Source organism: Pelobates fuscus, chromosome 1 (assembly GCF_036172605.1).
Source record: "Pelobates fuscus isolate aPelFus1 chromosome 1, aPelFus1.pri, whole genome shotgun sequence".
NCBI lineage: Eukaryota > Metazoa > Chordata > Amphibia > Anura > Pelobatidae > Pelobates > Pelobates fuscus.
In genome coordinates, this window is record NC_086317.1 from 24,375,354 (window position 1) to 24,388,433 (window position 13,080).

At 50.5% G+C, this 13,080-nt stretch overlaps 1 protein-coding gene across 1 annotated transcript in view; it reads left to right on the plus strand.

The window, feature by feature from the left end:
- Positions 1-8,200: 8,200 nt before the first annotated feature.
- LOC134595259 (uncharacterized) overlaps positions 8,201-13,080 on the plus strand; it is a 96,237-nt gene continuing 91,357 nt past the window's right edge. Inside the window, exon 1 of the mRNA XM_063444729.1 lies at positions 8,201-8,288. Within this exon, the coding sequence (XP_063300799.1) occupies positions 8,201-8,288 (88 nt within the window). The remainder of the gene's footprint in view (positions 8,289-13,080) is intronic.

The window sequence follows — 13,080 nt, forward strand, 5'->3', positions numbered from 1 at the left end:
CTACAGCCCCTCTACAGCCTCTGCCCCACCATACTACCCCTGCCCCTTAACAGCCCCTCTATAGCCCCTGCCCCACCATACTACCCCTGCCCCTTAACAGCCCCTCTATAGCCTCTGTCCCCACTCTACTGCCCCATGTGCCCCTCTCCAGCACTTCCATTTCCCTCTATAGACCCTGCCCCACCATACTGCCGATGTCCCCTCTACGTCCCTCTATAGCCCCTGCCCCACCATACTGCCCCATGTGCCCCTCTACAGCACCTCTATAGCCCCTGCCCCCACCATACTGACCCTGTCCTCCTCTACTGCCCCCTGTGCCACTCTACAGCACCTCTATTTCCCTCCATAACCCCTGCCCCACCATACTGCCCCTCTACAGCTCCTCTATTTCCCTCTACAGCCCCTCTTTCCCTCTAAAGCCTCTGCCCCACCATACTGCCCATGCGCCCCCTATACAGCCCATGCCCCCCTCTACAGCCCCTGTCCCCACTATACTGCCCATGCCCCCCTCTACAGCCCCTGCCCCCTGCCTCTGCCCCCCTTTCACACGCCTCTACTGCCCCTGTCCCCCCCTCTACTCCCCATTCCCCACTACATTTCATAAGCCCCCAATTACAGCCCCTAACTCTCAACTACAGCCCCTTCCCCCCTACTACAGCCCCTAACTCCTCAATTAGAGCCCCTATTACCCCACTAAAACTCACTACCACCCCCCACCCCCCCAAGATTAGGTTCTGGATCTGCCCCTGCTCTGTATACCTGTCTGCATGTTTCTGTATGACTATGTCTGTCTGTGTATGAAAGTGTATGTATGTCTGTGTCTGTATGTCTCTATATGACTGTGTCCGTGTGTTTCTGAATGTCACTGTATGCCTGTGTCTGTATGTCTCTGTATGACTGTATCCATATGTCTCTGTATGTCTTGTTCTGTATATCTTTGTGTGACTGTCTGTGTATATATGTCCCTGCATGCCTGTGTAAGTATGTCTCTGCATGCCTGTATGTCTCTGTATGCCTTGTTCTGTATGTCTCTGTATGCCTGCATCTTCATGTCTCTGTATGTCTGTGTTTGTATAAATGTGTCTTTATTTATCTATATGCCAGTGTCTGCATGTCTGTGTGTCTGTATGACTGTATGTCTGTGTACCTGTATGTGTTGATTGTATGACTGTGTGCCTGTATGGCTGTGTTTGTTTGATTGTGTGCCTGCATATTTCTGTGACTATGTGCCTGTATGTGTGTGTAGCTATATATCTATGTCTATATGGCTTGGGAGGGAAAAGTTACACAGAAAAGGGCTGTGGGAAAGAAAGACACACAAAGGGGCTGGGGGAAAGGAGATACACATGGGGGTTGTAAGAGACATACAAGGGGGTGTAAGACACACTAAAGTGGGTACAATACACTACATGGGGAATTCAAAAGGCTGGATATGAGACACCGCTAAAGATACATCTTATTCGTGTGCGGTGGGGGGGCGGCAAAATTCATCTTCGCCTGTGTAGCCAAAAATCCTTGCACCGGCCCTGATCATAGTAATAAGGGGGGGGAGACCTACTGCCCCCCCCCGGCCCCCACCCCTGGGTGGTGGGTGGGGGCCATAATAGTAGTAGGGGGGGGGGACCTACTGTCCTCCCCCCCGGCCCCCACCCCTGGGCGGCGGGTGGGGCCATAATAGTAGTAGGGGGGGGGACCTACTGTCCTCCCCCCCGGCCCCCACCCCTGGGCGGCCAGTGGGGGCCATAATAGTAATAAGGGGGGGGGGATCTACTGTCCTCCCCCCCCCCGGCCCCCACCCCTGGGCGGCGGGTGGGGGCCATAACGATAATGGGGGGGGACCTACTGTCCTCCCCCCCCGGCCCCCACCCCTGGGCGGCGGGTGGGGGCCATCATAGTAATAAGGGGGGGGAGACCTACTGCCCCCCCCCGGCCCCCACCCCTGGGCGGCGGGTGGGGGCCATAATAGTAGTAGGGGGGACCTACTGTCCTCCCCCCCGGCCCCCACCCCTGGGCGGCGGGTGGGGGCCATAATATTAGTAGGGGGGGGGGAACCTACTGTCCTCCCCCCCGGCCCCCACCCCTGGGCGGCGGGTGGGGGCCATAATGGTAATAAGAGGGGGGGGACCTACTGTCCTCCCCCCCCCGGCCCCCACCCCTGGGCGGCGGGCGGGGGCCATAATAGTAGTAGGGGGGGGGGGACCTACTGTCCTCCCCCCGGCCCCCACCCCTGGCCGGCGGGTGGGGGCCATAATGGTAATAAGAGGGGGGGGACCTACTGTCCTCCCCCCCCGGCCCCCACCCCTGGGCGGCGGGTGGGGGCCATAATAGTAGTGGGGGGGGGACCTACTGTCCTCCCCCCCGGCCCCCACCCCTGGCCGGCGGGTGGGGGCCATAATGGTAATAAGAGGGGGGGGGGACCTCTTGTCCTCCCCCCCCCCCGGCCCCCACCCCTGGCCGGCGGGTGGGGGCCATAATAGTAGTAGGGGGGGGACTTACTGTCCTCCCCCCCGGCCCCCACCCCTGGCCGGCGGGTGGGGGCCATAATGGTAATAAGAGGGGGGGGCTACTGTCCTCCCCCCTCCCCCACCCCTGGGCGGCGGGTGGGGGCCATAATAGTAGTGGGGGGGACCTACTGTCCTCCCCCCCCCGGCCCCCACCCCTGGGCGGTGGGTGGGGGCCATAATAGTAGTAGGGGGGTGGGGGGGACCTACTGTCCTCCCCCCCGGCCCCCACTCCTGGGCGGCGGGTGAGGGCCATCATAGTAATAAGGGGGGGGAGACCTACTGCCCCCCCCAGGCCCCCACCCCTGGGCGGCGGGTGGGGGCCATAATAGTAGTAGGGGGGGGGACCTACTGTCCTCCCCCCCGGCCCCCACCCCTGGGCGGCAGGTGGGGGCCATAATGGTAATAAGAGGGGGGGGGGACCTACTGTCCTCCCCCCCCCGGCCCCCACCCCTGGCCGGCGGGGGCCATAATAGTAGTAGGGGGGGGGACCTACTGTCCTCCCCCCCGGCCCCCACCCCTGGGCGGCGGGTGGGGGCCATAATAGTAATAAGGGGGGGGGATCTACTGTCCCCCCCCCCCCCGGCCCCCACCCCTGGGCGGCGGGTGGGGGCCATAATGATAATGGGGGGGGACCTACTGTCCTCCCCCCCGGCCCCCACCCCTGGGCGGCGGGTGGGGGCCATCATAGTAATAAGGGGGGGGAGACCTACTGCCCCCCCGGCCCCCACCCCTGGGCGGCGGGTGGGGGCCATAATAGTAGTAGGGGGGACCTACTGTCCTCCCCCCGGCCCCCACCCCTGGGCGGCGGGTGGGGGCCATAATATTAGTAGGGGGGGGGACCTACTGTCCTCCCCCGGCCCCCACCCCTGGGCGGCGGGTGGGGGCCATAATAGTAGTAGGGGGGGGGGAACCTACTGTCCTCCCCCCCGGCCCCCACCCCTGGGCGGCGGGTGGGGGCCATAATAGTAGTAGGGGGGGACCTACTGTCCTCCCCCCCGGCCCCCACTCCTGGGCGGCGGGTGAGGGCCATCATAGTAATAAGGGGGGGGAGACCTACTGCCCCCCCCGGCCCCCACCCCTGGGCGGCGGGTGGGGGCCATAATAGTAGTAGGGGGGGGGGAACCTACTGTCCTCCCCCCCGGCCCCCACCCCTGGGCGGCGGGTGGGGGCCATAATAGTAGTAGGGGGGGACCTACTGTCCTCCCCCCCGGCCCCCACTCCTGGGCGGCGGGTGAGGGCCATCATAGTAATAAGGGGGGGGAGACCTACTGCCCCCCCCCGGCCCCCACCCCTGGGCGGCGGGTGGGGGCCATAATAGTAGTAGGGGGGGGGGGACCTACTGTCCTCCCCCCCGGCCCCCACCCCTGGGCGGCGGGTGGGGGCCATAATAGTAGTAGGGGGGGGGGACCTACTGTCCTCCCCCCCGGCCCCCACCCCTGGGCGGCGGGTGGGGGCCATAATAGTAATAAGGGGGGGGGATCTACTGTCCTCCCCCCCCCCGGCCCCCACCCCTGGGCGGCGGGTGGGGGCCATAACGATAATGGGGGGGACCTACTGTCCTCCCCCCCCGGCCCCCACCCCTGGGCGGCGGGTGGGGGCCATCATAGTAATAAGGGGGGGGGAGACCTACTGCCCCCCCCCGGCCCCCACCCCTGGGCGGCGGGTGGGGGCCATAATAGTAGTAGGGGGGACCTACTGTCCTCCCCCCGGCCCCCACCCCTGGGCGGCGGGTGGGGGCCATAATATTAGTAGGGGGGGACCTACTGTCCTCCCCCCCGACCCCCACCCCTGGGCGGCGGGTGGGGGCCATAATAGTAATAAGGGGGGGGGATCTACTGTCCTCCCCCCCCGGCCCCCACCCCTGGGCGGCGGGTGGGGGCCATAACGATAATGGGGGGGGACCTACTGTCCTCCCCCCGCCCCCACCCCTGGGCGGCGGGTGGGGGCACTAAGTAAATTCCCCCCCCATCAAGGTGACTAGGGGTGCCCAAGCCCCTAGTCACCCACCCCCCACCCAAATAAAAAATGCCCCTACCTACCCCCCTCACCCTAAAAAATAGTGAGGGGGGAATAAAATTGCTAACCTGTAAAGTAAAATTAAACTTACCATTCGACGTCTTCTTTTTTCTAAAATCTTCATTTTTCAGCCCCAAAAAAGGCCAAATAAAAAACCATCATAGCCGTCGAACTAAAAATAAAATAAAAAACCCGAGCGCAAAAAAAAAAACCCGACGAAAAAGAAAAACCCGAGCGCACAAAAAAATAATCCATCTTCACCCATGGAGGGCTCCGCGCAGACTGAGCTCCGCAGGGCGGGGCAAGGCTTATAAAGCCTTGCCCCGCCCTTCAATTAGCCTAAGAACACTCTGATTGGTGGGTTTAAGCCAATCAGAGTGCTCTTTGTCATTTTACAAGCGTGGGAAAGTTCTTTGGAATTTTCCCACGCTTGTAAAATGACACAGAGCACTGTGATTGGATTCCTTGAAATCCATCCAATCACAGTGCTCTGTGTCATTTTACAAGCGTGGGAAAGTTCTTTGGAATTTTCCCACGCTTGTAAAATGACACAGAGCACTGTGATTGGATGGCTTGAAATCCATCCAATCACAGTGCTCTGTGTCATTTTACAAGCGTGGGAAAGTTCTTTGGAATTTTTCCACACTTGTAAAATGACACAGAGCACTGTGATTGGATGGCTTGAAATCCATCCAATCACAGTGCTCTGTGTCATTTTACAAGCGTGGGAAAATTCTCAAGCTTGATTAACATCTCGTCCTTCACTTCGACAACAGGGACCAAACGGAAAGACAGAACACAGTGGGTTAATATAAACAACATGCCAAATTAATCAGTATTAGTCAATAAAAACAAGTATATCGAGATCAGTGTTAAGGCCAGAGGGAACCGATGATCTCATTTTGTAAATCCATTCGGTTTCCCTCATGGCTAACATCTTCTCGGTATTTCCCCCTCTCCAATGTGGTATGACCAAATCGATCCCGATACATATAAAATCTTTCCAATTAAAAACATCACAGGTGGTACAGTGTTTCGGAACACTGTTTCATATTCTTGTTGTGAATTCCATAGAAATGTTCCCGTATTCTAACATGTAGTGCCCTGATGGTCCGTCCTATGTACTGAATACCACATTTGCATTGCAATAAATACACGACATTCTTACTTTGACAATTAATAAAATGTTTAATCTTAAAAACCTCCTTTGTAATTGAGCTCCTAAATTCTGTGGTTTTACTTGTCTGAAATTTACAGGTGCTACACCTTCCACATTTAAAAAAGCCTTTAGGTTTTTTAGATAAAAAATGGTCGTTCCCTTTCCCCTCTTTAGGTAATATGCTTGGTGCTAAAATGTTTTTCAAATTATTATTTTTCTTGTACAGCACCTTTGGTCTTGATGGTAAAACGTTTCTTAAAAACTGATCTTGTAATAAGATGGGCCAATTTTTCCTGATGGATCGTTCTATTAAATTTGCCCTACCATTGTAGAGATCAGAGACTGCAGATCGCGGTCACCGGCCACGGGGTGGGTTGCCTGGGGGGCCTCGATCTGCAGCATGCGATTAGCGTCGGCCACGTGGGCGGCCATAATAGCGAGGACGTACTATTACGCCCGCCGGCGTTTAGAGCCGGCTCCTGCAGGGCGTAATAGTACGTCCTCCGGATTTAAAGGGTTAACCCCTCCGTCATTGCAGCACTCTCCTTAAGTACGCAGGACGAAAAATTTCCATCCAAAACAAAAATTAACCCCAGATTGCCGCAATTGTGGGGTTAATGTTCCTGTAGTGTCAGAGGCACACTCCTGTTGGCAGTTTCACTTTCTCATGTGATCAATCACACATGCTGCAGTGAAACCCGATCTGTCTCCCTGCAGCTCCACAGATCATGCTGATCTGTGTCTCCCTGTAAAAAAAAAAGTGTTAGTAATAAAATCCCCCCCCCCCCTCACCTCTTTCAAATACAATTTAACCCCTTCCCTGCCCTTTGATCACCGTCTGCAGTGATCAAAATACAGATAACAGTATTTCAATGTGATCTGATTTTTTCTTTAACCCCTGAGGGTTAACTTTTATTGTTTTTTTTAATCCACAGGGGTTAAATTTATTTAGTTAGTTCAATATTTGTACTTTATTTATTTATCTAGGCTGGGTAAAAGTTAATGGGGAAATTGGGGGATTTAATGTTAGGCTAGTTAGGGGTTAACAGTAAAAACAAATAATTAAAAAGTGAAAAAAAACTTTAAAGGTAAAAAAAATGTTTAAAAAAGGGAAAAATTGCGTATTACCTCTACACTTGGTACAGGCTAGCGAAAAAATGATACCACACTAAGGTTTCAAATATGCCTTTTGAAACACCCTGAAGTGTCTTCTTTAGGAAATGGTATGCCTTTGTGAAGTAATTGGAAAACACAACCTATTAAAAAAATTCCAAAGTGGGGCATGGACCCAGCGTAAAAATTTAAACGTGAATGGCTGTGTCTCAAATGTGCCCCTTCACCATTGTCATATACCTGGTAAAGGTACATACGGGGGTATTGCTGTACTCAGACGACATAGCTGAGAAACATATAAAGTATTATAGAGTGGTAGTACACATACGGTTTGCAAAATATATTGTGCAAACTCACTTTGTGTGTCAAAAAGGCAGAAAAAATGCTTATTACCACTACACTTGGTACAAGCTAGCGGGAAAATGATTTAATGCTAAGGTTCAAAATATGTCTTTTGAAATACCCTGGGGTGTCTTCTTTAAGAAATGGTATGCCTTTATGGGGTAGCTGGAATAATTAACCTACTAAAAAAACTCCAAAGTGGGGTACGGACACAGCGTAAAAATGTAAAAGTTTGAAAAAATTTAATTGGCTGTGTCTCAAATGTGCCCCTTCAATGTCCGCATATACCTGGCAAAGGTACATACGGGGGTATTGCTGTACTCAGACAACATAGCTGAGCAACATATGAAGTATTTCTCTTTATCCCCCTGAGGATTCAGCTAATTGGAAGGAGTTTCTACCATCTAAAGAATACCCCTGAGGGGAGATATGTGCAGAACATCTATGTTCTCTTGTAAATGTTCTACCTCCTGGATTTAGTCACTCTAGCTCTATATACTTCACTATATGTGATTTTCTATTTTCAGATCCCCAATATATCACATCCTGTATTACAGGTTGTATCCGCTATATATTTTATTGTGCTATACCACTTTGTTTATACTTGCCTACGGAGTTGTATAAAGTATATCTTGTTTCTTGTTATGAGCTAAATTCCCACAGCTCCAACTAATGTTATATTGCTTACAGTGTCCATGTACTCTGATTGCTGATATACACAGCATTAATATATATATATAACACATGTTCTATTGTTCCCTTTAAGATAATGTAACAGAGAGAATCAAGCTATTCTGTTTGTAAATACGTGATATAGGTATACGTTTATATACGTTTGTCTGTAATGTCTGTAGCTATTAACACATGTTTGGGCGTGGCTAAATAAATGCATACTGCCATATACAATAAACACGTATAACAATATAACAATTCCCCATGGTGCAATAAGCTTATCATACAGATAGGAAAGTATTTCCCGCGCTGGAATGATCTCCGGTTAAAGTACCTTCTTATCAATTAATTTGGCGGTAAAACGTCTACAGCACACACATGGGAGTCAGTAACAATGTGTGCACAGAGCAGTTTGCTGTCCTGGGTGGATATCTACCTGGTGCTGGCTATTCTCCCATGGCTGCAAGTCACTGACAGCTCAGGTAAGTGCTTTACCTCTAGTGACATTGTGTTAATAATTCTACTTAACTGCAATCCACAGATCCCAATTCACCCTGTATGATACCGAGCACAGAGGGGCAGTTACTGCTACACTATCCGGGTGGGTGTTATTGGGGCATTCTGAAAGAGCTGACACTGAGGGTCTATTCACTAAAGAGCGATCTGTGCAGAGAGTTTAACCCTTTGTGTGCTGCTCTCTCCCATGGTTTCATACACTATACACACTCTACACACACTACATACACACTGCATACACTATACACACACTGCACACACTATACACACACTGCACACACTATACACACACTGCACACACTATACACACACTATACACACACTATACACACACTATACACACACTGTACACACACTGTACACACACTGTACACACACTGTACACACTATACACACACTGTACAGACTATGCACACACTGCTTACACTATACACACACACTACACACACTGCATACACACTGCACACTATACACACACTACACACACTACACACACTATGTACACACTGCATACACTATGCATACACTATGCACACACTATACACACACTGCGTACACACTGCACACAATATACACACACTACACACACTATACACACACTGCACACACTACATGCACTACACACGCTGCATACACACTATACACACACGCTATACACACACTGCACACACTATACACACACTGCACACACTATACACACACTGCACACACAATATACACACACTGCACACACTATACACACACTGCATAAACATACATTTAAAAAAATTGCAGCTGTTTTTTACATTTTAAAGTTGGGGTGCCAAATAAAGGATCCGCCCCGGGTGCCAAATGCTCCAGGTACGCCCCTGTATAGAGGGGAGCCATGTTACTCTGTATATAGAGAGGAGCCATGTTACTCTGTATATAGAGGGGAGCCATGTTACACTGTATATAGAGGGAGCCATGTTACTCTGTATATAGAGGGAGCCATGTTTACACTGTATATAGAGGGGAGCCATGTTACTCTGTATATAGAGGGGAGCCATGTTACTCTGTATATAGAGGGGAGCCATGTTACTCTGTATATAGAGGGGAGCCATGTTACTCTGTATATAGAGGGGAGCCATGTTACACGGTATATAGAGAGGAGCCATGTTACTCTGTATATAGAGAGGAGCCGTGTTTACACTGTATATAGAGGGGAGCCATGTTACACGGTATATAGAGAGGAGCCATGTTTACACTGTATATAGAGGGAGCCATGTTTACACTGTATATAGAAAGGAGCCATGTTTAGACTGTATATAGAGGGGAGCCATGTTTAGACTGTATATAGAGGGGAGCCATGTTTAGACTGTATATAGAGGGGAGCCATGTTACTCTGTATATAGAGAGGAGCCATGTTTACACTGTATATAGAGGGGAGCTATGTTACTCTGTATATAGAGGGGAGCCATGTTACACTGTATATAGAGGGAGCCATGTTACTCTGTATATAGAGGGAAACATGTTTACACTGTATATAGAGGGGAGCCATGTTTACACGGTATACAGAGGGAGCCATGTTACTCTGTATATAAAGGGAGCCATGTTATTCTGTATATAGAGGGAGCCATGTTTACATGGTATATAGAGGGAAGCCAAGTTACTCTGTATATAGAGAGGAGCCATGTTTACACTGTATATAGAGGGAACCATGTTACACTGTATATAGAGAGGAGCCATGTTACACTGTATATAGAGGGAGCCATGTTACACTGTATATAGAGGGAGCCATGTTACACTGTATATAGAGGGAGCCATGTTACTCTGTATATAGAGAGGAGCCATGTTACACTGTATATAGAGGGAGCCATGTTTACACTGTATATAGAGGGGAGCCATGTTTACACGGTATATAGAGGGAGCCATGTTACTCTGTATATAGAGAGGAGCCATGTTACACTGTATATAGAGGGAGCCATGTTACACTGTATATAGAGGGAGCCATGTTACACTGTATATAGAGGGAGCCATGTTACTCTGTATATAGAGAGGAGCCATGTTACACTGTATATAGAGGGAGCCATGTTTACACTGTATATAGAGGGGAGCCATGTTTACACGGTATATAGAGGGAGCCATGTTACTCTGTATATAGAGGGAGCCATGTTATTCTGTATATAGAGGGAGCCATGTTTACACGGTATATAGAGGGAAGCCATGTTACTCTGTATATAGAGAGGAGCCATGTTTACACTGTATATAGAGGAAACCATGTTACTCTATATATAGAGAGGAGCCGTGTTTACACTGTATATAGAGGGGAGCCATGTTACACGGTATATAGAGGGAGCCATGTTACTCTGTATATAGAGAGGAGCCGTGTTTAGACTGTATATAGAGGGGAGCCATGTTACTCTGTATATAGAGAGGAGCCATGTTTACACTGTATATAGAGGGAGCCATGTTACTCTGTATATAGAGGGAGCCATGTTTACTCTGTATATAGAGGGAGCCATGTTACTATCTGAGGTGGTTAACTATGATTGGCCCTGGCATGTTTGTTAGTCTGGCCTGCATGGTTGTCTGGCATGAATAAAAGTTGCATGTTTCAACTATATTAGTAGTTAGACTAGTTTGCACTAAAACATGTGCAAATGGGGAGTTTGCGGTTGTGTAAATGGACTGTTTGCGGTTGTTTGCGGTGCGTTAAACGGGGAGTTTGGTCTGTCACTGTGAAGCGGGCGTAACCCTTACACTACCTGATCGATACAACATCATACCTGATGTTTTAAAGCACGTTATTCCAAACAATTTAGGAATGTTAGGTGATTTATGCCCTTTATGGATTAAAGCCAGACTCTGCATCGCCGGGCGGAGTCTGACCAGCGAGCAGGGCAGACGTGCTCTGCAACAGCTCCTGACAAACCAGCACGAAAATCACAACTGAACCGAAATAAAGTGCGCTCACCCTCCTGTAAGTGGGCTCATTGGACCGGGGCAGTCGACCTGAACCCGGAAATGCTGAACACGGCGCTGGGGTCCCCCAGGCACCGCATTTGCGGACTGAGGCCTACCGGAGGAGGAGGTGGAGAAAGGCGGCCGCTTTCCCGCCAGACGCACCCAGACACAAGTAAGCTGGGAACGAAACCTTCCCCCCCCCCCCCTATGGATCGGCGGGGGATATCCCGATCCCCATCAGACGGAGAACCTAGCACCCGGCACTCTCCGAACAAGCCTGCAGCCCATGTCAGCAGCACGGGAGCGGGGGCCTCCAAAATGGCGGACAAGCACACCTTGGCTCTGCAACTTAGACAGGAGGGAGAGATGCGGCCTGCAAGGCACCGCACACTTCACCTACCGCCCGAGAACACGGAGGAGCTCTACAATAAGCTGTACACCAAACTGTGGTCACGACTTTATGCCCGAAGACAGGCCTTCAAGGTGGCGATCAAGGTAGTGGAGGCATGGATCCGCCCGGCAACCCGGCGCCAAATAGGCCGGACCCTCCCTCGCACCCCCAAAGCAGCCCATAGGCGACACAGTAAGCAAAGACCTACATGGAGGGTGATAACACCACAGTTACAGGCAGGGCGCCGCCGTGGTAGCCATCCTGAACACTACAGCTCACAATCCCGACAAGCACAGGGAACCCCCCGGACCCCACACTTAGCCCAGCAACGTAAACCCGCACCGCTGAAGGGACCTGGGTGGCACCCCACAAGCCTCCCCTACAAACCAAGCAAGGACTCCACTCCTTACTTAGAAAAGCTGGACCAGCTCAGCAGGGGCACAGAGACTGTGCCCACATCGGGCTCCGGCCCCCTGAAAATCTGGGGCAGAAACGTCACCAAGCATCACCGAGAGCCAAGCACCGACGGCAAGAAACATGTCCAGGCACTGGGCATCGGCTAAAGGGCCTATCTCAGCGCCCCTCATGTGGACATATTACTCCTGCATTTAGAGGGCACGCTTACAGCCATCGCTATGCGGACTCCTCGCATCCAGTGACTACAAATCTTTTCTTCAATTGCTGCCGCTGCGACAGACCGTTACCAGTAACTTTTTACTTCGACAGTTATTGCCACCGCGACTTATTTACGTTTTATAGGTATTATCTCCCAGTGCAAAGCAAATATCCCACTGACTTATGTTATAACATACAATCGCTTTACTAACTCTGTTCAATGCGCACACATAAAGCCGGGTGCTGGGACTTCCTCTTAAATGTATGTGCCCTCTCAAACACAGAACACAGAAGGATGACCCAAATTATAATTCTGCTTTACAACTGTGACATTTAAACCAGCAAGCATAGTCCAGGAACCTAACTTAAACACAATCTTTAAGTATATGACTGCATCATACTTGTTAGCTAATGTAGCTCATTGAATCATTGAAGTTTATACTGCATGATGTCTAGCCTCTACTTATAAGCAATACGTCAATTAGCATGTCAACTAGTATACGCTACTTGTAAGCAATAGGTCAACTGGCATATTAACCAGTATACACTACTTGTGAGCAATATGTCAACATGTTTAGATTACAATTTAATGTTTAATGCTCCTCTTTCTACTACAAACCACTAGAAATATACGTATGTACTGATATGTCACTGCGCCTCTTACTTCATTAACTCATGGTTCATAATAGTGCAGTATCATACTTGTTGAACGCATAATCGATTGTACTACAAACGATTGTACTACCTAAAAAACAACCGTTCTGTCTACACATGTTCAGTGTCTCTCTCTTTTTTGTTAACTTTAATAAGCTAACACTTATATACTA